General features: G+C 44.3%; 1 protein-coding gene across 2 annotated transcripts in view; it reads left to right on the top strand.

Annotated features, from left to right (window-relative positions):
* LOC146833120 (intercellular adhesion molecule 5-like) overlaps window positions 1–15313 on the top strand; it is a 222156-nt gene extending 206843 nt beyond the window's left edge. The window contains exons 14-15 of one of the 2 annotated variants that reach the window (XM_085600743.1): window positions 7728–7991; window positions 13439–15313. In XM_085600743.1, coding sequence (XP_085456869.1) covers window positions 7728–7991; window positions 13439–13641 — 467 coding nt within the window. In that variant the 3' untranslated portion in view covers window positions 13642–15313. The remainder of the gene's footprint in view (window positions 1–7727; window positions 7992–13438) is intronic. The other variant, XM_085600744.1, reaches the window with a different exon arrangement.
* Window positions 15314–22653: the final 7340 nt, after the last annotated feature.

Here is a 22653-nt window from a genome sequence, read left to right as displayed (position 1 = left end):
TGGACAGCTCCACCACTGTCCCCCCTACTCTTACACGTGTTTGCCGCTGGGGTGGCAAACGCAGAATTTATCTCCAGAAACACCCCCCTTCCGCTCTTCAGCGTGGCCGAGGGCGGCAAAGGCTGGGACCATCACGGGTGACAGAGTGCCTAGTTACACCATTGAGGCCTGCACAAATAATGGGTCTACATTTGTCCTTCACAGGGAACCAAACACACCATTGTAGCGCTTGACTCTCAAAGGGTAGCGTTGCAGAGCAATCTAAGGTTTACTCAAGGTAGGCAGTGTGGGATAGTAATTGCCATTTACAGATACGCCGGAATAACAACCAATAATTGATTGTCCAGTCTGTACTTTTCTTTACAAAAAGGAAGAGCACATTTATTACGCACACACTACTCAATACTATGCATTGATTTACAAATATACATAAGCTGTTGGAAATACTTCTTGACGTTGCGAAACATTCACCTCCCTCCTGCGGGAGGGGTCTAGTACCACCATTCACCTGTATGAACATCATCTTGCTCCCTAAAGTGACAGGTTCAGTATAACCTGGAGTGAGAGCCTTTCCCACTGGCACCACCCCAGTGGCGGCCCACCCCATTATTTCAGCAAACATTTATAATGGGAACATCTGCGATAGCGACACATAACCCTGACTGAGAGCATCTCATACTGAACATACAGTATACACACAAAAATTACAGTGGCTGACAGTTTGGTTGTTCAACTAATGCAGTAGCAAAAATACATGTCTAAACATACCTTGGAATGAGAGGTACTTCTCATATCTGGTAACATGTGTAATGCAAGTCAATCACAGCCCCTAAAATGGCTATGCAATTACAACAAGGCACCCTGGCAAGAATGCCTAGCAACATGCTTCCCAATTACTTATCATTTCCCATATTACATGTGACTTCCAGTCCCCATAAAGAACCACATTACATAAATGCACCACCTGTTCAATTACACCTTTTCACCTCCAGGGGATGTCTCTACTAAGACAATCAATGTTCAGCCTCTCACACCTCAGTGTAGTCCTTAGCATCAGCTCACAGCTGAAGAACAAAGGTTCCAGCATTAGATAGGCTTGTAAACAAGGATTAACCTTTGAAGGGTTATTTCCTCTAAGTCTCCAGAGACTTAAGCTGGAGACTTTCCACTTTTGTGCTGGGGGAGTCTGCGTTGCTTCTGCAGCTCCCCCTACACCTTGGCAAACAAGTGGTGGTGATCCCATCTTCCTGGGGTCACCACGCGCTGAAAACAAGCAGGTTTGTTTCCAAACTTAGCCGTGCCCTGCAGGGCATTATGGGACGCTTTCCCCCATCTTGTGAATATTCGAGCAGCGGCTCTCCCCCTGCTCAGGGGAGAGCCGCGCTGCCTTCGCTGGTGGCCTCTTGCCACTTCTCCACTTTTTCGGGGTCCAGTCCTACCCGGGCACCCCGCGTGCAGGTGAGTTGGAGTACAGATTGGGAAGCCCAGCCCTGGCTGCTCTCGCTGACTCCCCTCCTGGCAAGCACCCTCATGTGCTGCTGCGGTAGACGGCACTTCATTCTGATCTGCCTGCTTCTGCGGGCAGACATGGATGATGCAGCTGGTCGGGCGGGCCTCGGGGGAGTGTGACGGCCCTCCCCCTCATTCCTCTTGCTGCGGGGGACTGCGACGGCACTCCCCCTCCTTTCCTCCGACACCAGGGCCCAGGGTTGGGGTCCTGGGCCACTCCCACCTTCACATGGAGGCTCCTGGGTCCCTGGGGGCCAATCCATGGGGGGCATGTACGCTTTACTTCATGGGGGCCCGGAGGTGGGCTCCTGGGCCCCATAGGCACCTTCACGGGGGGTGTGACGGAGCTACCCAACATCACCTTCTTCTGGGGGCAACCCCCGGCCTGACCCACCCCGAAGGCACATCCAAGACCGGCAGCTTCGTCATCGGTCACAGAAAGGCGCAGTCCAGAGTCCTGGGGCAATCAGGGGGTTCTTCCTTCCAACTGCCCATGGTGCCAGGCTCCAGCACCAGTTTTCCTCAGCAAGAGCACACCCCAGAGAGAGATCCTCTTTCTCTGCAATACCTTTTAAGAGAAATTGGAGGGGGTTAGCAGGAATGCACTTCTGCCCTATCCTGCAGTGACACATCACCTCTCTGCCCCTGATCCCTCCTTCCTGAACAGGCCTATGTGATACTTCAAGTTGCAGATTCCAGGGGTCTAATGCCACATTTTCTCTGAAAAGCCCCCTTACCTCCCTGCTGACTTCACAGCCCGGGCCCAGAGCAGGCCCGGTGCCTGGCACGGGGTGACAGCTGCTGATTGATACCCTGCAGCTTCACCCCATCTCTCCCTCCTGGAGAGAAGACATTCGCCCTTGGAAATGCTTGCAGTGAAGGGCTGGGCCTCTGATGGTACAGCTTGGGAGGAGGTAATTAATCCAGCCTGGCAGGGTCACACTGGTTCTGAGCCGAGTAAGAGGGATTTGACATTTCTGGATGACCCATAAGCAGTAGAGATATGGCTTTGAACTCAGCAGAATAATTCTCTTTACACAACTTACAGTGTACTTTGGTGTGTGTCTGGAATTTGTAGGCACTGGGGAATGGAAACCACCCCATGTGGAGTTCCTACAGTGAAACAGTAAAGCCCACTGACTATCCCTTACAGGGGTCTCCCCACATTAAAAGGCCTATTCCATGTCACCACCCAACTATGCATAATCCCTTCCACACCATTCTATCTGTACCAGCTCGTGGTCTGCGCACGACAGGAATACCCCCCGCATAGCCCTTACATGGGTGCACACATGTAACCAGTATGATGCCCCTTACCCTGGCTGCAGTGCAGCGGCCTTATCTCACAAGACGGACACCGGTGAAATCCACATGCAGTCTATTTTATCATGAGTTTACTGTGGGTGAGTCCCAGCTTTTGAGGCTCTCCCACAGTAAAAGCTAAAAAATCAAGTGTTCAAAAAGCAAAAAGTCTGGGCGTCTCAGATGGTCAAAACTACCTTCTTACAAAGGGTACCTGTGTTGTTGGCAGGATTGTTTTGTGCAGGAAGGGGAACCTTCCTGCACAAAAACAATCATGGCAGGCATTTTTCTCTTTTTATGTTGGCTTCAGAATGCAGCACACATAGAAAGAGGAGAAATAAACATATTTCTGCTGGTTACACCGCCCCAAGGGAGGTGTAAGATTTTGGCACATCCCCAAGTTGGTATGGTTTTGTTAATCTGGGGAAGCTCTAAAATACATGGATGTTGTGTGGGAATACCCACCGCAGCGCCCCTGGAACGCCTCCCTAGCGCAGAGTAAGGCAACGCAGGACCTTGCACTATCTAGCCTTACTCCATAGCTATGAGGCCATTCAAAGCCAATCAAAGTGGCTGTGAATCGTCTCATAAATAGGATTTTGTTGTTTCTGCCACTGAAGCATCACAAAAAGTGATGCTCCGGCAGTGTAAGGAGCGCTTACATATGCCCCAAAGTCTGTTGGGGCAAATATGAGGAAAAATCTTTCAAAGTACAAGAGCTGGTAATCCAAAATAGTTTTGCATCGCGTGGTTCGAAGCACGCTATAAAATGTGACCATTACAAAGTTTGGGGCGTATTTATGAGAGCCCTGTGTCACTTTTGCACCACGTAAGGTGGTACATGTGTGATGCAGGACTCTCATAAAGATTTATGAAACCATGTAAAGCCACCCTGGGTGGCTTTTAGGGGCCTCATAAATCATGAGTAAGGCGATGCAGTGCAAATAACTGCGTCACCTTACTCTGTGCCCAGGAGGCGTTCCATGAGCGTTGTGGTGGGTTTTCCAATGCAACTCTCATGGAATTTGACGCTGCCCCAGATTTACGAAGTGATGTAAATCTGGGCAGGCGACAAATCCATACACTTCCTGAGGTGAAGCGCAATGAGGAGAAATATGTTAATTTCTCCTCGTTTTTTCCTCTTTCCATGTGTGTTGCATTCTGCAGCACACATCGGAAGAGGAAAATGCCTCGTAGGTTTTGTGCAGTAGGTGCCCCTTCCTGCATAAAATCAATCCAGCCTGCAACAGAGGCACCCTTGCACCATGGTGCAAGGGTGCGTACTATGGCCCAGGCACCGAAGACAGCGCCCGCGCAGGCAGAAAGGACAGGCATGCACCGTATTGCTTAAATACAGTGCATTCCTGCCCTTTCACTTTGGCGTAGGGCACCGCAGCAAAGGTGCCTTGCTGAACTACCCTACATCCAAATGCAATAAATTAGGCCCTGAGGGTGCGACAGTGAGAGAGCCCAACAGGATTTGAAAATTATGATTTATGGACAGAAGTACTTTAGTTTGCGCAATAGCTGTTCCTGGTGGGAATGCAGCGGGGCGTTGGTGCGGGGCGGGGGAGGAGCAGGGTGGGGGTTAGTAAACTACAGAATACGGCCAAACAGAGGTAAGTAAACAAATAAATAAATAAAATGAATTCCGTTGCGTGCTCTGCATCGGATTTGGCAATGCAGCGCGTGCAATGAAATTCGTTTTATTTATTTATTTGCAGGGCACAAGTCCTAAAAAAAGAAGTGGGGGGACGCTGTCACCGGAAGTGACGTCACAACAGGAATCTCATGAAAAGAAGTGGGGGGACGCTGTCACCGGAAGTGACGTCACAACAGGAATCTCATGAGTATTCATATGCCTTTAGATGACGGGGCATTTCACAGCACTGCTACCCCTGGTCTGTTCCTCGATGTCCTTTGCAACCCCCCCTCCCCCCCACTCCCCCGAGGGGGTGCCCCAGTTGCACAACGAAGTGCTCAAAAGTGCACAAGATACAGAAGGACACACATTCCAAGCGTTAACCGCCAACGCCTGCTCGCTCCGCCTCCCAATCACTCCAGCCTGCACACACCACTGGTGCCACTTAAAGTCTCCAATTACAAATATTAGGATATCTTTGGTAATTTACGGGAAACTTCCCTCCCACCCGGGCTCTCTGCTCACACAATGCTGTCCAGCTTTTGGGCAGGGGGGACGGCGTCCACCCGGAAAAACCTGGTAAAATAAGTGGGGGGACGCCGTCCACCCGCGTGGTACCCCGACTCAAGCCCTGTTTATTTGTTTACTTACCTCTGTTCGGCCGTATGCCGTAGTTTACTATACCCCACCCTGCTCCTCCCCCGCCCCGCAGCTCTCTCACCAGGGACCGCTACTGAGTTTGCGTGTTATTTGTCGTACATGAAGACCCCAGGGGTAGGACAATATTTTTAGAGGGTTCCCCACATCTTTACAGCTGTTTGATTCAGTCCCCTCTCAAGTAGCATATCACATAAGCGTTCCACTGCCCATTGAAGACACTGGTCCTTTGCCGAGCAGGCACCATTTATGATGCACCTTCTCAAAATAAAACGCGGACAAACTCCCGAGGCAGGAATGTATTCTTTGAATACGAGAAATCCGCTAACTGCGAAACTCCTAGCTGCTTCTTAACCACGACGTTAGTGAGAATTGCGCCCTGCTTATGAAGAACTTTGTTCACCTTAGCAATCCTTGATTTGGTACTCGATCGCTCACGGCACTTCCCAAAGAAATCGATACTGTCAAATCTTTCTTTTACGTCTTTTTTTAAACCAACAAGCAAATCATTATGGGAAAATGTTCAATTTAAACCAACAGCCTTCAATGCATTTCGCCGGACAGGCCGTAGCGGGCACCGGGCAATCTCCCGGTGCGCCGCACGGGTGGGTGCAGGTTTCGAGCCCCTAGGGGCCGTTTTTGTTACAGGGCCGTTTTTGCAGCTTAGCTGCAAAATCGGCCCTGTAACAAAATCGGCCGAAAACCGACCCTGGTAAAGAGCTCGGCCGCACCACCAACCCCACCCCCCCCCCCCCCCGGGGGGGGGGGGGGGGGGGAGGGGGGCGGCTGAGCACTTTGTCAGGGACGGTTTTGGATCCCGGTCCGGCCGCTGCACACCAACACACTGCGTTTAGGGAGGAACACTCTCCCCTTTGTCAAGGATTACTGGAGCATGTCACCGAAACACATCATTTGTTTTATTGTACTTAAGTAAAATTTTCTTCCAGACATCCATTACCCTAGTCAGCCAATTATTATCATTTACAGGCTTTGACAGGAAGTTCTTCACCTTATCAAACAGTACTGAGATTACGTTTATATTCCTTAAGTACATGATGAGTCAAACCTTTCCCTCTGACCAGTCATTGAGTCATTAGCATTATCGTGTGGAATATTTTCATAATGCAACTGCTTAAATTTCACCTTTTATACAATGACAGCAGCAACAAGCACAGGCAAATCCAAAGGATCTGGGTTTAATGGCTAACATATGAAAACACAGCGTTAGCACATTAAAGCAAGGCACATACCTGAAAAAAGTTGTAGAGCATGGAAAACTAAGGCAGTGTAGAGGACATGCGGCGAAGAGATGCAAAGTAAGCAATGACAAAGGAGAGTAGGCACTGGGATCGGGGAGATGAATGCGTTGACAGGGAAGAGGATGGACAAAGAGATGGGAGTTATGGCAAGAGAATGCAAAATTGACTTGGCTGACCAGTGGCAAATGGGCTGCTAGATCAAGGTTTTCTGCTGGATTAGTCAGCTGGGGCTCCACCAGTGGAAAACCTGTGTTACGCTCCCTTCTAAATGAGGTGGATGAACTTTAAGTTTGTCGGAACGGGAGCCTTTCTGATTTACAGTGAGGCCCCGGCTCTATCAAACTCTAACAAACCCTATGGACCTCATTTAAAGTTATCCCCCTGACCACAAGATCCACAGAGGCTCTGGCCTCTGCTTTCTAGGGAGATGACCGCCCCCAGATATAGAGACCCCTACTTGCCTCATGAAGGTCTCGGTGCCTTCTGTGCATACAGTGGAGCAGTCCCTGTGGCAGCTCCATTGATGATACAGATTGTTTGTGAAGTAGACACCATGTTTGATGTGTCTATCCAGCAAAGAATTTTGTTTTACAAGAACAAACTCTCAAAACAGGAATTTGTTCTAGCAGAACAAATTAACCATCACACCAGTGGACAGGGAATGTCCTGAATGGCAGTCGTGAATAGGGAAAATTAGTTTCTGACAACCTGCCCTAAAATGGGTGCGGTGACTATCACTATGACCCAGCCTGCAGAGTCAAGAGTTTGCGGAAGAGAGAAATCAGCGTTTCTCCAACCTATAAATCGGGCTGAGGGACACCAAGATTAGGGTAATGGTTCATCTACCATTTTAAGGCAGAAGCACTATTTCACCATCTCTAAATGACCCCTAAACTTCTATGCAGATCAGGATCACTAAGTCAGGCAACCATCACTTAGACATGGATGCCAAATGGGGTACTAATTGCAAGGTCAAAGGTTTTTACTTGTCGGGGCATATAAGACTCAACCAGTGGAAACGCTCCACTCCATCCACTTCTACTGGGACAGGTGGATCACTCTGGCTGTGCACACACCAATTAATCTCCACAGACTGTAGATAAAATGTATAAATATTCAGGTACTGATGCACTTTGGGATTTGTTGACTGAACCAGTCGGGAGGGTTTTACTCAATGCAACTTAATTCCCCTTGCGGCTGGTGATGTCAACATGGGTATAACATAGTTACGAGCTCTTCCAAAATAGCTGACACAACTGAATTATGGAAGTCTGTGCAAATACTTAAACTGTCACAGCATCTGTGCCTCAAGAGATAATTGAAGCATGCCCATTAAACATTTTCTTCTTCATCTTCAGACAAGCCAGATATCTCGTGCATCGAAATCAGCCCTTCAGAAAGCATTTACCGAGGGCAAAAGGTGACCCTGAAGTGTCAAACAAAAGGGTTTCCAGGACCTACATACCACTGGAGGATCCCCTACAATACCTCTCTTACCTATTCTCAGGACAACAGCACAGTCACCATCTTGGCTGCGGAGTTCCAGCATGGCGGGGTCTACGAATGCGAGGTGCGGAACAAGCATGGAAGTGACCGCCAACAAAAAGAGATTCATGTAAAAGGTAATGCCAATCAGAATGGTGAAAATAAGGTTTCATGTTGAAGCTGCCTGGCTTTTATTAGGCTTTTTGTAGGCTGTGAGATACTTTTAAACCATAAGTTTGTCAACCTGCTAGCAATATTTCCTTCACCTGCTTTTGATCCACAAAAGCAATGAAGCACGTTGCTTTCAGATCAGAAGAAACCCATTTGTTAGTGGCGTAAGATAGGGATTTCGAACTTTGATTCTAGACGGCCAGATATGCAGGATAGTTACATGAGATCAATTTATATACAAATAGTTTGGCACAGTTAAAGCCCCTTGCATCACACTGCTGGGCTCCTGGTTTAGGGTCATGATATAAGAACACTTTCATTCCAACCGATGATACTTAAGCTTCTTCTGGTAATGCCAAGGTACAACACGTAGGACAGTGGGTCCAAGGAGGAATTCCATATGTACAGAAAAGGCAGCCATGTTTTGTAAAGGACTATCTTCCAAGAGTAGACTGAGCTCAGCAAACGAAGTGATAGAGGGACATGATGAAGAGCCAACTAAGAAGGGAAAAGTGATAGCAAAAAGACCAGACCAAGTGAATGGTCACAGATCCCAAGAATAAAGAGGACTTCCAGAGATCTTAGATATTAGCCCATGAAACTCTAATTCACAGCTGATTTGCTGGATCATTTCAATTTACATAGTTTGAATCTATGTTTATCTGGTGTGGTTATCATAAAAACATGACTTGAATTTAGCACTTTCATGAACAAAATACAAACAAAAAGATTGACTCACAAGATGGAAGAAAATGTTGAATGTTTTCCAATAAATCCAATACTGTTGTCAGTAGTTATTAAAATTAAAGTACACAAGCAATGTTTTTCTTATTGGCCTCACAGGACTTGCCCGCACCTCCCAGGGCCCTGTTTTGGAACTTGAGAAGGACTCCCACATCTCCGAAATGCACCTCAATCAGGGTTCTAGCTCCTCTGCCAAAAGCTCTCTTTGTTTATAAGGAAAGCATCCACCCATATGTAGGAAATGCGGCAACTCCCCACTACTGTTGTTCCAGTGGTCTACACACACGAAACTCAGGTACTCAGCCCACTGCAAAGAAACTCCTACCAACTAATTCAACTGAAGACAAATTCTCCCAGTTTTCCATACCCTGTGTTCTGTTTTATACTCATTCAGGCACATTCTATATACAAGATGATTTAGAAAATCAGTTTCTACGTCTCTCAGACCTGCCTTAGCCTCTCCTCATCATTGATCATTGCCATTACTAATCACACTTCACTACACTCTCATCCTTGCCCAGGGCCTAACCAAAATAGAGGTTGTTCTTACCATCATCCTCAATTCCTTCAAGAACCCTTTGCCTCCTCAGCCTCCTCAATCTGCTTTTAATGTCTCTCAACACACTTAAAATTCCCCTCAAATTTCTACTTGCCTCACCCAATAGGGAAATTCTAAGCCCATTCTCTCTCTCATCGCCATGTATCTCCCATGTCTAAAAATCCATGTGAACAACCTCAGTTTCACCATCCACTTCGCTCTTCTCTGCCGCACTCCCCCTGGGACACCTCTTGGTGGCCCTCCGATCTTGGCCCCCCATCCACCCCTGCGGACCCTGCCAAGAACCTCGGGGTCATCCTGGCACCAACCTCTCCATAAGCAGACAGATCAAAGCCATCTCATCATCATGCTCCACATCCTGTGGATGCTACGCAAAATTTTAAAGTGGATCTCAATGAACACCAGACAAACGGTCACCCATGCTCTTATCACAAGTAGACTTGATAACAGAAATGGGCTCTAGATCGCAATCTCAGCCCATATCCTACGCTGACTTCAAAGGACCCAGAATACCACCGCCAAACTCATCCTGATCATCCCACGAAATATCCACATTTCTCCACACCTCAACAATCTCCACCTGCTCCCAGTCCAGATGTAAGTTCAAGTGACTCATCCACACCAACAAAGCTCTCCACAACACCAGTCCAGCTTACCTCAACCACCGCCTCAACTTCTACAAACACAACAGGCACCTTCGATCTGCGTCCTAGGCAAGAATACACCTCCCTCACATCAAAAAGACCAGCTGCGGAGGACGCTCTTTCACATACCCCGCAGCCAAGACCTGGAACGACCTCCTGAAACACCTCAGAACCTCCCTCTCCCTCACGGACTTCCAAAGGAACCTCAAGATATGGATCTTCTACACAAAACAGGCATGATCCCTCCTCCACCACGGGCCTGATTTACTCTTCCCCTGATATCTTCTGGTGTGATTAGCTGCACTCTACAAATCCACATAACATAACATCTCTTTATAAATCCTTCATAATGAGTGAGCACTGCTACCATCAGCAAATCCTTGAAAAAGATCCCCACTGACATCTTTCTTACACCTTCCGCTCATTTCACCTGACTCCTGATGATGTAGAAACTCTCCACTCCTCCCTCAATGACACATCAAGCCTTCTAGACACTTAGGCAGCCCTTCACCTCAACAAAGTAATTTTCAAAGAAAAATGCCCATTTGTATCCCAAAACCTTCACAACTCCCGGCACACTGTCAGGAAAGTTGGAAGATTCAGTTGTCTTCTAAATATCCCAATTACCTTAAAACCCACAAGCGTAACACATGCATATGTCGTGTAGAGTATGGTTACATAGAATATACATGCACCACTTCTTTCACCTTTGTGAATTGTGCATACTGTACATTATGCATGTATTCATTATGCCTCTTTCAAGCTTAAATCAGGCACCCAGAAAAGCTTTGTGAATTTACATGTGTTTTTTTCCATAATGCTGCAGCACATGTTGCACTGTTCTTGTGTTTATGCCATCTTTTTTGCAGATTGTTTGCCCTCTTTGCAATATGGTGTCAGGTGATGTCTTGTTCACTCTTTAATATTCCGTACAGTTACCATGATCCCATCCTAGTAACCCACAAACAAGTAGATTGTTTTCCAATAATTGGCAAAGAGTGGGGTGACTACAGTGGATGCAAGACAAGTGGTAAACACAAAAACAAAGCACAAAATAGAACATTGAACAAGCATCAGTTAAAAAAGAGATCTAAATTACAATGGTGTTGCTTTTTCTGCAGCAACCGGAGGACTATTCCACAAGGTAAGAGCAAGAGCAATAAATGTAATAAACACCATATTGAATATTTACAGGTGTAAAGCCTACCACCAACCCAATCACCTTCTTTTTGCTATTTTAATGCCTTTTTGCCACTTGATTTAGCAGTCTATATTCAAATGATTGGTTTTTCATTTTTTTACTTTGTGATTGTGAAGATCTTAAATATCAAATTGGTAATATTTTATCATTTGCTACCTAGTCAGATGGGAGAAAGTTCAAAAAGAGCTAGTACAGTCTTAATTTTACTGCAAGTCTGTTGACAATAAGACAGACATCATCATCATCAAGAAACCTTTTTCGGCTTTAAGTATAAAACCATAAAAGTCAAACAGCCTACAAGGTACCATCATACAAGTTTCAAAATCACAGATTTACTAAAATCCGAATAATCAAGACACAAAATAAAATACTTTATTTGCAATACAAATATTAGTTGCGGTTTTTCCCAAGTCTAATGGCATCCCGTAAAAAACTAAGAGTGTGCAAAACAGTATCACTAGAAAGAAGTTGTAAAAATATAAAAGCTGGTCTCATCCTCCTAAAACCCAATTTGTTTTAAAATGGGGATAATAAATAACTTTCTGTGTACAACATAAAAAGTGCAAAACACAAAAAGTACATAATGTCCTGAGGAGACTCTCCCTCGCAGCCACAGGGCATAACGCACTGACCTCTATGGGAACCTTGGGGGCGTGCCAATATATATGAAAGATGTCGAGCCGGAACCTCGTCAATAGAAACCGGTCGTAGGTACTTTTGAGCCCTAAAAGGTAAGGCTCAGTGGCAGGCACAGTTTTACTATGACATATTTTCGCACACTCTGTTTACACAGCTCTTTACCCTCTCTATCACAATGACAATTTCTAAAAAAAACTCCTTGACCCAAACAAGGTCCCTTTTACTCTCTGGGTTCATATAAAGATCTACTTTTCGTAGCCTGGCGAGGCCAACTCTTATGTACTGGAGCCATCAGATACGCGAAACATAATCAAGTGTGAGACAATCCTGTATGATGTCTTTACTAAGTGTATTCTCCTGCTTTGAACAAATTTTGAGCCACAAGGACAAAGGGCGGAAAGCTAGATCATCAGCAAGGGAAGACATCCCCAGTTCCTCGTAAACAAATTAAGATGGAGTACATTGTTGAACAGAGAGAACTCTTTGCAAGAATGAGTTCTCGGTGCTCTGCACTGCCCCAAGTTCAATATGACCCCATATCTCACTCCCATAACTAACATTAGAGATACATTTTGCTTGGTAAATCTTCAGGCGGGCCCCTATTGGCTTCCCTCCCACTCCGCTGGCAAAGTTAAAAATGGCCGCAGAAGTCCCCTTTCTTGCAGTTAATCAGGGGTCACCAGCTCAGGGAGTCGTCAAATACTACTACAAGGTAGGAGAAGACATTGGTTTTAGGTATTGGCGAACATCCTAATTTAAAAATGGGATGCTTTGCCTTCGCCTTACCAGGGCCCCACTTGCATGATGTTTGACTTAGAATGATTCACTGATAAGTCCAGCTCCTCCATAAAAGAGGCAAAAGAGTTGAGAAGAAGTTGTAAGCCCCTTGCAGTCCTCGCCAGGAGGACTGCGTCGTACGCATATAAGAGGACCGGCAGACTGCGCTTGCCTACCTGAGGAGTGTCTACTTTAGTGTCTAAAATAACCTTCTCTAAAGAATTAATATATAAGTTGAAAAGGAAGGGTGCGAGGATACACCCTTGGCACCCCCCCTTTTAATATTGAGTTGGCTGGACACTTTCAAGTCCTTTGAATAACTTACTACTGCCCTAGAATCTCGTTGAAGATCCCTCGAAAACCAAATGATGTTATTATCAATGCCGACGGATGCCATCAGCTGCCATAACTTGGACCTGTTCACACAGTTGAAGGCTGAGGACAAGTCCATGAAGGCTAGGTATATAGGGCAGGCACGAGCCACCGTATACTTGTTAAAGACAAGATACAAATTAAGACACTGCTCCACAGTGGAACGACCGGGGCGAAACCCATATTGAATCTCAGAAAAGAAATTATTTTCCTCCGCCCAAGATACCAATCATTTTTTAAAGCTGATTGCTACATGTCATAATTGGAAAAAATATTCAGAATGGTAGACCTTTTTTCTTGTTCTGTATTATAATATATATTTTACTAATGTGCTTTCATGTTTACGTAGCTAAAACATGCTATTTATTTGATCCCGTGTTAAATCAAACAAAAAAATATAGTCTGCCAAAGATATAATTTTTTCAAAACAGCATAAAAATGTGTTTTTAAACTACGAAGCGTGGTATTATTTTTCAGATATTTTGCCGATTATCCTTGGTGTCGTCATTGGGGCCTTGGCACTTGCAGTGATGGCTGGCATCTCTTTGAAGATCTACCTTCTTCACCGAGCTGAAATATCCCAAGAATACCAGGTGTCCAGAGCCCAGGGTGTTGCGAAAGAAGAACACTCGACAAATACTTACACTAAGATGGCACAGTTTCAGATCTGCGACACATGAAAGGAAATATACCCAAGATATGTGCATGCCTGGTGTAGTCCAGGGGTATCATGTGCCGGAATGAGAAATCAAACAGGATTTTAAAAATATTTTATTTAAAAAAAAGTTGCTGAGTAAACATCTTCACATAGACATTGACGGATTTGCTGTGCTTGTCTTGATGAGCTGGGAGAAGATGGATGCAGAAAAAGCCATTGTCACAAATGTAACTTGTTTTCAATAGGCACTTTTTTAACCCTTTTATTTATTTATTTAACTAAATGTAAAATATCTCATTTTCCGTCCCCTTCTGATGTGTTAGGGGAATAAACTTCATCCCATCCTTTTTTTTTTTTTTTGCATATTTATATAGCGCGAATTCGACCCGAGGGTATTGGAGCGCTTTACATAGCACCGTATTTACATTACACATTCAGGCACGGGGAGTATAAGTGATTTGCCCAGAATCACAGGATGTGGACGCGACCTCGAGGCTCGAACCCTGGTTTCCTGCACCAGAGGCAGCAGCGCAGCCGACGGACCACATCCTCTCCTTTGTTTTAAGAGAGTTAACAAAGAGATACATATTGTAATTGGACTTTACTGATTTCTGAATTTTAGTGACAGAGCTGCTACTGATTAACTATGAATGATTCAGGTAAAACCTGGAGAACCTTCAGACTCAAGGCTTAATAATGTTCTATAAGGGCCAGAATATGGTCTCATGTCAATGAGTTTTTAAAAACTTGAAAAGGAAGTTGGAAGATCACTGTTGAAGTGTATTCCATTGTCTCCAATCAGATGGTTTGATCTCCTACAACACAACAATAACTTCATAGAATGGCACCAGCTTTTACATGGTCAAAGTTGTTTTTATACATCTCATAAAATTACTGTCATGACCCTTTTTTCTGCTTTAGAAGAAAAGGTTATGGTTAAATGTCCAAAATCAAGAGTGCTATCTGCTAGTTTTTTTTATTGCCTGTTTAATATATTTGCGTATTAAGCTTTTATCCCAATTAACGTTTATGATTTGATCTTCCCATGATTATGTTTGGATGCATTGATGCATAGAAATTGTATTATTTTATCTCCATAGACCAGCTCATAGTTTAGTTGGCATTTGAGTTTCTGCAACTGTATCAATCATTGAGGCACCTCAATGAAATAATTCGAATTCTCTTCACATTGCTTTCCTATGATTTTGCCTCTTCAACAGAATAGTCTTTAAAGGAAATGTATCCATCTTCCCAAACCTTTTAGCATAGGTAATTCAAGTTCTTTCACTTCCGTAAAAAAGAATATTTTCAGGTTAATTGGACATTGAGGTAACTGGCTTCATTGCCTGGTTTAAAATTAAGTAACTCACCTCAGGCATCATAAGGATCTTAGTCTTGAGGCCAAGATAAGATTTTTTGTACTGGATGAAGACTGACATGTTTTTGTGTTAGAGAGAAAATGTGTGTTAAAAGTGGTTTCGTTATCTATTCATGCCAGATGTTGAACTCTAGCCTCTCTGTTTGGGTAAGAAGTCAATGTAAAATTAATTATGGGCCTAATTTAGGGTGTGACGGATGGAGTAGCATCAACCAGGATGGCAGAGGACATTACATGCGTCATCCCAACAGTACTCTATCAACCGAATTTAGTGATGACCTTCGGCCCAGTCATCTCTGTATATTGAAAAAAAAAACACAGTCTGTTCTCCTAAAAGAGCCAGTGGTTCCTCTCAATTTATGAAAAGTCTGGTGGGTGGACCCCATAAGTTTTTATGGTCGCCCATCAAACTTTTAAAAATTTTAGTTTTTCAGAAACAAACTTCCAAAGTAGGAGTTTGCTTCTGTAAAACAAAGAACTAATGACCCGCCACGCTGGGAGTTTTCTCCCAGGGTGAGGGGGTCATTATTGGGTTTTTTTCGTGAACTCACCACTAGGTTTTTCCTAGTCACGATAAAAAGGAAGGAAAAAGACATTGCACTGCCTATCATAATTAGGGCGTGTGGTGGAATGTGTTTCCTTCTACGGCCATCAGAGGAAGTATTCCGGCGACTGAACCAAAGGAGACTCCATCGGAGGAATACCTAAGGTCCTCCACGCATCTATAAATGGGGTGCGCGGACTGAGGGTTTGGTGGGCAGGGTACTCCTTTGCATTTGCAGCAGAGTAGCAAGTGTGCGAAACTCTAAATCGAGCCTTATGTCTTGTAAGACAGAATGGCTAGGCACATATATAAAAAAAAATATTATTACTGCTTTGTAAATTGCTCAGTAATGTGTCTACTATTTCGAAAAACAATTGGTCCTTCAAAATCACTTTAGTATAAGAACAATAAATATAGCCCAGAATCAGTACTGGATTGATTAGAAATGTCCAGCCGGACATGTAGATTTAATATTCAACGTAATAAATTGGCTATACAAAAAACAGAATAGAGTGGGACACAGTCCTGTGTCATTCAACAGACAAAACATTTAAAACATTCAAAAGACAATCACTTTTTTTGAAGACTTTTCAGGCTAACTTATGTGTTTAACATGCATGCTGTTCAACAAGTCGACGACGTTTCAATCTATTACAAGATATATAGATCATCAGCAGGACTAATTAGTGACAAGCCTGAGAATGTAATGCCGTGAACGAGTGCGCAGCTGATTCTGTAGATGCGTTAAAAGCAACTCTCCTGGAATAATAGCCGCGGGAGAACGACGAAGGGATATCCGGGGTGTAGGGCTTCAATCAGAGCCAACAAGGTGAAACCCAACTAAAATTCCGTTGAGTAGAAATGGTTAGGCATTAGGGCGCCGGTGCAAGAGGATCCGGGCATCCGCGTTAATTTGGGGCTGCTTGCCGATCACAAGGGTGGCCTATGTATAGGTGACGAGCTCGGTCGCTGGTCGTAGTAATTTGTCTACAGCAGTACTACATTGTGTACTAAAATGAACAGATCAAGAAGCCACAATAAATAAAAAAAACAACCTAAATACATTTGCAGCATAAGGTTGCTCACAGGAATGGTAAACTCATACTAATCAAATGAGAATGAGAATGCAGGCTTATCCCCATGCCCTTACAATTTAAAAAAAAACAAAATGGCATTTCCAGTATTGATGAAGTAATCCTGATGAATGTTTTTTTTTCTCTAAACTTATTTTTAAGCGAGGAATTCTTCGGGGGCAGGCCTCTACTTCCACCTTTAATGACTGGTTCTTCTTCCCTGTCTGTTCTTGCCCTACCCCTATGTGCTCATTGAACTTACAATTCTCTCCTTTTTTTGCCCCTGCCTGGTTCTGCTTGTACCTAGTATTTAAGTGCACCTTTCGGTGGTACCCTTTTCTTGGTCCCTCCTCCATCTACTTTTCTGTCCTCTTTTTCCTCCTACTCTTTTCTCTACCATCCGTTCTTGGTTTAACCTTCATTTTCCTAGATCTAGATAATAATACGTTTTGCCCAAATACTATTTATTATGTGCGTAAATCAATGACAGCGTCTGCTCAAAACAAAGGTCAAATATCACTTAAAATTAAGTTAATTTTGTGATAAATGTAAATCATTGCCCAGATAAATAAATATTTTTATTCCAATTCATTTGAAGCCAATTTGTACATTAATTAATAGCTATTTAAAAATCCATTTGCGCCCATGTGAATTGACGTACAGCTTCCATGTTAATAGTTTTATTGAGACGAACATATTTTTCAGTTTGCACCCATAACATTGATCGATGTAATACAAAAATATTGTCTTTTTTTTCAAAAGAGTGGTCAAAAGAGACTTAATGGAGTGGTCCAGTTCTACCCCCTTTTCTTGAAACATATTGTACAAAATGTTCATCACTTAGTACCAGTAGCGGCTGCTACCGGAAGGGGGTGTTGGGGCGGGGTGAATGGAAACAAGCATTGGCATAGCCAATAGGTCTCGCCTTTGGGACCTAATAAGTGTTTAGCTAGATCTATTGGATTTGCCAATGTTTTTAAACTATGTTGTAGATCATTGTGGCTGCAGTGCAGTATGTTGCAAATATATAATAAAGTGTTATAAGCATTTTTGTTACCTTATATATACAAGAAAACAACAGGAGAGCGGTGAAATAGTACTTGAATTACGAGTAGTGGATGGACACTCCAGGATAATCAATAGATGGTAGATTCCGAAGTAGTGCTGAGTGATGCTGAGGTGGTGGTGTGCTAGTGCAGAGGTGCTACTGAATGATGTTGAGGTGGTGGTGCTGCACTGATGCTCAAGTGGTGCTGAGTGATCACGAGTTGGTGCAGTGCTGAGGTTATGCTGCATGGATGCCGAGGGGGTGCTGCGTTAGTGCTGAGGTGGGGCTGCGCTGGTGGTGGTGCACTGCTGCGGAGGCGGTGCTGTGCTGATGCTGAGATGGTGCTGATGTATTTTGGTTAATTGAAGCTAAGAGCCTGACCATGGGTCGAGAAGACAAACTGATGAAGATCTCAAAAAAGCTGGAAAAAATGGTGTCCCTGAAGAATCTGGTGGGTAATTCTAGATATTTATCAAACTATGACTCCTCCTCTGATTTGCAAGCTAGTGCCTGGTCGATAAATGGTATAACAGTGTTATTGAACACTGCTGTATTGCACACGTGAGGTGGTCTTTTTTCACTTAATAATCAATGCATTGCAAAACTCAGCAGTATTCATAGTATCTGCATCAGAAGTCAGGAGACTGACAGTTCTTCTGAAATAAATATCTGGCACTTGCTATACATAGATCTCTGCAGCACGTGCTTTAACATGCAGAGATAACTATGCTGATGAAATGTTAAGATGCCACTCGATTAACACACAGTGGTCAATAAATGCCACCCTTGATGCCGCTTTCCATATACAACTTTTTATTTGGATCTCAATGTGGATTCATTTCAGCAGAGCTGATGTTTAATATGCATCGCCTGGTCTCTTACAAGGACCCCCCTCGCCACACCAGTTGTTTCTCTGGAACCGTCGGGGTCTGCCAAGATGACATTGCTCTTGATTAGCTGAACATGTGCTTTGTGGAAGCGAAGTGAATATGGGAAGTTTCATAGCAGACTATATCCTGTTGGTATAAGGGTGAATGGGTAGGGCAAATGGAATTATGCGATTCTGCAACCCCTTGTTTTCCGCATAGTTATGGGTTTGCAACATTTACCACATATTGCATTATCTCCTCCATAATTTCAAAATTTTACCCCCCAAAACATTTGTCTAGCTCAAATGAATTAAAAGCTATAAAAAATGTGGCGATATTATTGCTATGCAGTGGAGAGCCGTTCACATAAGTGTACTTGCCACATTTCAGTCCCTTAGTTCTGTATGTAAATGTAGTGCATTTATATAGCACTCCACACACCCCCGAAAGGGACTCTCAGGCGCTGTGCACATACCGCTGTGGAACCCTTCCTGGCCTTTCCCTGTGAAGTGCCCACTCCTTGTAACCCCCAAGGTGAAAGCCAGGCGTCCTAGCGCTTTTGGGGCCGCTGTGGAGATTAAGCAAGCTATTGCCCAGAGTTGCAGAGTGAGACCCATGATTAGAATAGGCACCGAGGCAAGAATTATCGGATCTGGGGAAATTGAGCCAAAGACCCACCGAGGCGGGAATTGAACCCTGGTCCAGGCCAGACCTCTGCATCAGGGTCTGCCGCTCTAACCATTGAGCCACACTTCTCTATGAGTGTAACACTGTTGCTACTGAGGTGGAACCTTTGCTTAGACAGTGTTAACATGTATAAAATACAAAATAATGCAGTAATAGTGTCGCAAAATGTGACGCATTACGCTGCAAAATGTACCTTTTGATGCCACATAATTTAGTCAACACAGCCATATAATTTGGTCCTTCCCTGTTGCTTAGGTCTAGTGGCCGTTACCAGAGGCTTTTCTGAAAGGCCGGTGGGTGTGGGGCTGGAATGGGCTCAATGGGGCTCTAAAAACCCAGGAGGGTTGGGACATATTCAGTTATACATGAAGCATGTATCTGAGAAGGTGGGAGTGCTGGAGCGGTCGGATGAATGTCAGGCGCTGCTTGGCATGCCACTGACTCCATCTCAGCCCAACCAGCTTTGGAGAGGCAATGGCTGTCGAGAATCTTGTCCTTGTATATTATTTGTTTTTTTCAAGCGCAGCCTTGCCACTTCGCACCATAACAGGTGCAAGTGTATCAAATGAATGTCCTCAGTTTAACTTAACGTGTAAGGGTTAAAGACTGCATTTCCCATGCTGGTACATGTGTTACAGAACATAGTCAGTAGGACTGCACGGCCACGACTCATAGAAGGACAGAATCAGCCACGGTAGAATTTAACAAAAGATGTATTTCGTGATTCTTAAACCAAATCTAATGTCTGAACTGGATGGTATGATTGGGGCTGTGGAAAGTTGGTTTACAGTTTTGCTTAGTTTATCTTATGCAATTAACAATCATTGACAATGCCAATAGTCCTGGCTTTTTGTAGGTGTAACGTTAGTAGTTGTATATCTGGATGCAAAGATAGGAGCAGCAAAATACCAGTCTGCAGCATACTATGCTATACGCAGATTTTAACGTAGCTGTTTAAGCCGCGCCCTTATTTGCATCAGCCACACCCCTTTGAAAGACCCCTCCCTCCCGTTTCTTTTATCACATTTAAAGCCCTGCGTTCATCTTTTGCAAAGTGGAACTTTGGCCATTTATAACCACAGATGTGTTTTACTGCCATGAAAAATCCACAATAAGAGGAGATTACCGGAAGTTATAGCTTTAGAGTTACCGTTGGAAACCCTGATATTCTCAAGGGATGGGATGATACTTTGTCCCCAAAAGGCAGAAGGAAGCATCAGTGTAAGGAGAAGCAGGAACGTGTACAGGAAAGGAGTTTTTTAAACCAGTTATGCCGTAGCACTTGACCTGTAGAAAAGGGCCTGAATGTTCCCCCTCTTTAAGGGGATGGTCATATTACAACGGTTGTTTTGAGCACTCAAACACGAAACGCGCATCTGTGTCCTGGAGAAACCGTGAAGAGAATGTGATGGCCGACCGGAAACAAACAACGCTGTATCTTCTAGGCGCTAGTGTTTCATTGTGCAGTGTTTAACAGATGCTGCACTGCTATCATAAGCGTTGGAGAGCATAGTAAATGCGCGACTTTTGAAGCACGTCTCCATGGAGATGTCCGATGTTTTTAAAAGAAACATAAAACGGTGGCTGCAAGGAATTTAAAGAATGTAGTTAGCACACTGCGGTCCGCTGCCCGCTCCCGAGACCCCTAGGCCATGGGTGTGAAAGTTTTGAGGGAAGGCTGGACATGCACCCGTCTTTGGTCATTTTCAATTATTGAAAGCCACACGCAAAGGCCAATGGGATGTGTGGGAGGAGGCAGACCAACATGGAGAAGTCTCTTGAAAGTCTGAAGTGATTCCAAAAGGCCCTCTCCAAGGGCAGCGCATGCGTGCTGCGCTAGGCGAAACCTTAAAAATAAAAAGGACTTACCTGAAACAGACGGACGTCTGCCTCGCCTCCATCCTCTTCCTCTTCCTGTCTCCATTTCGGCTGGCAGCAGCTGCAGGAAGAACCCAGGCAAACAGGCTCTGCTGAGCCAATCACAACACTGCAGTGGTTTGGCATTCAGATGGGGACAGGAAGGCTTTGCATGTTCCTCACCAGGCTGTGTAATGCAGCCTGATGGGGAAGATGCAAAGTGTGCATGACTGCTTGGCCGGCCCAAGAGGGCCAGCCAAGCGTCATACACACTTAGGTAGTGCAAACCACTCCTCCCCCTGAGCTGCCCAGCCCCACCCCGACTAGCGAGCCACTGACTTCCACAGGAAAAATACAATGATAATAACGATATGTTGTTATCATTGTATTTTTCCCTTTGAGCAGTGGGGTGATGCTCCTCCACATCAGCGGAGGAGCCTCCACTGCTTAGTACACAAAACAAGGGCTAAACTGTGGCTGGTATTTTGATAAATTTGTGCCCAAATAATAGTAATTTAATGTGTCTAATTTACTTACATGAATGAGTTGAAAATAATTTGATTACTGTTTCCAAGCTAATTGTGGCTAAATAAGTCAAATTTGGCCAACTCAAAGCTCAACCAGTTACAAAATAAGTGGTAAATATGCTCCCTAAATAACGTAGTTGCTGGTATCAAAGTAATGGTTTCTTATAGTCTCTATATCAATAATAATTTTACACCCAAATAATATTTAATCTGCTACAATTAATCGAAGATATGTGCCCCACTCAAGGGCCTCATAGTATCTGTAACTAGTGCCAATTTTCCCTAAAGGCAGGACCATGCTGTTCCCAAAATATGAATAGATTTGTATCAGTCTTGGTGGCATGAATCAGCTCAAAGCAAACACAAATATATACCTCACATGAGGGCTATTAGGTGCTGAGACGAGGGTCCAAATATCACCCCAGAATATGGGTCAGTGAATAACCAAAGTAATGTATTTGTACCTAAACGAATAATCACGTTTTTCACAATGATTTTTTAATAGCTTAAAATTATTTGCACGTAAATTATACATAATTTTAAGAACAAAGCAATGATTGTTGAGTGCACACATTAATGGGTAATACATGTCAGCAACAGTGTTCACAAAGAGTCTTTAATAATCATGAAATATGGCCTAATATAGGAGCTCATTACGTCGGCTTTGGGGGCCCGTTGCGGGCCCCCTCTGTGGGGGGGATGCACTGGGGGCTACCCATGGTACCTCCCTGCAGTTCCCTGCACCAAGTGGCAGACACCTCGTGGTGCCTGCAAGGTGGTGCAGGGAAATGCTGTGCATGATCTTTTACCATTGCGGACGGTGCTGCAGGTATTTGAAAGCGTGTACCCAGAAAAATGGTTAATTAGTAAAGAAATATTGTTGCCAACTTTCTACCTCGTGTAATAGACATTTTAATCCTAAATAAATGTGATGTGAGCACACGTAGAGGTCAGCATGTGCAAAAACAAGCATCATGCATTGCTCACCACAGTAATTAGTTTGTGTCTCCAACAATAAACAAAGTATTTACAAATTAGTCATTGTCGGTCT

This window comes from Triturus cristatus, chromosome 4_2 (genome assembly GCF_964204655.1).
Source record: "Triturus cristatus chromosome 4_2, aTriCri1.1, whole genome shotgun sequence".
Taxonomy (NCBI): Eukaryota; Metazoa; Chordata; class Amphibia; order Caudata; family Salamandridae; genus Triturus; species Triturus cristatus.
The sequence above is the reverse complement of the archived record's forward strand: the minus strand, read 5'-3'. Positions and strand labels throughout refer to the sequence as shown.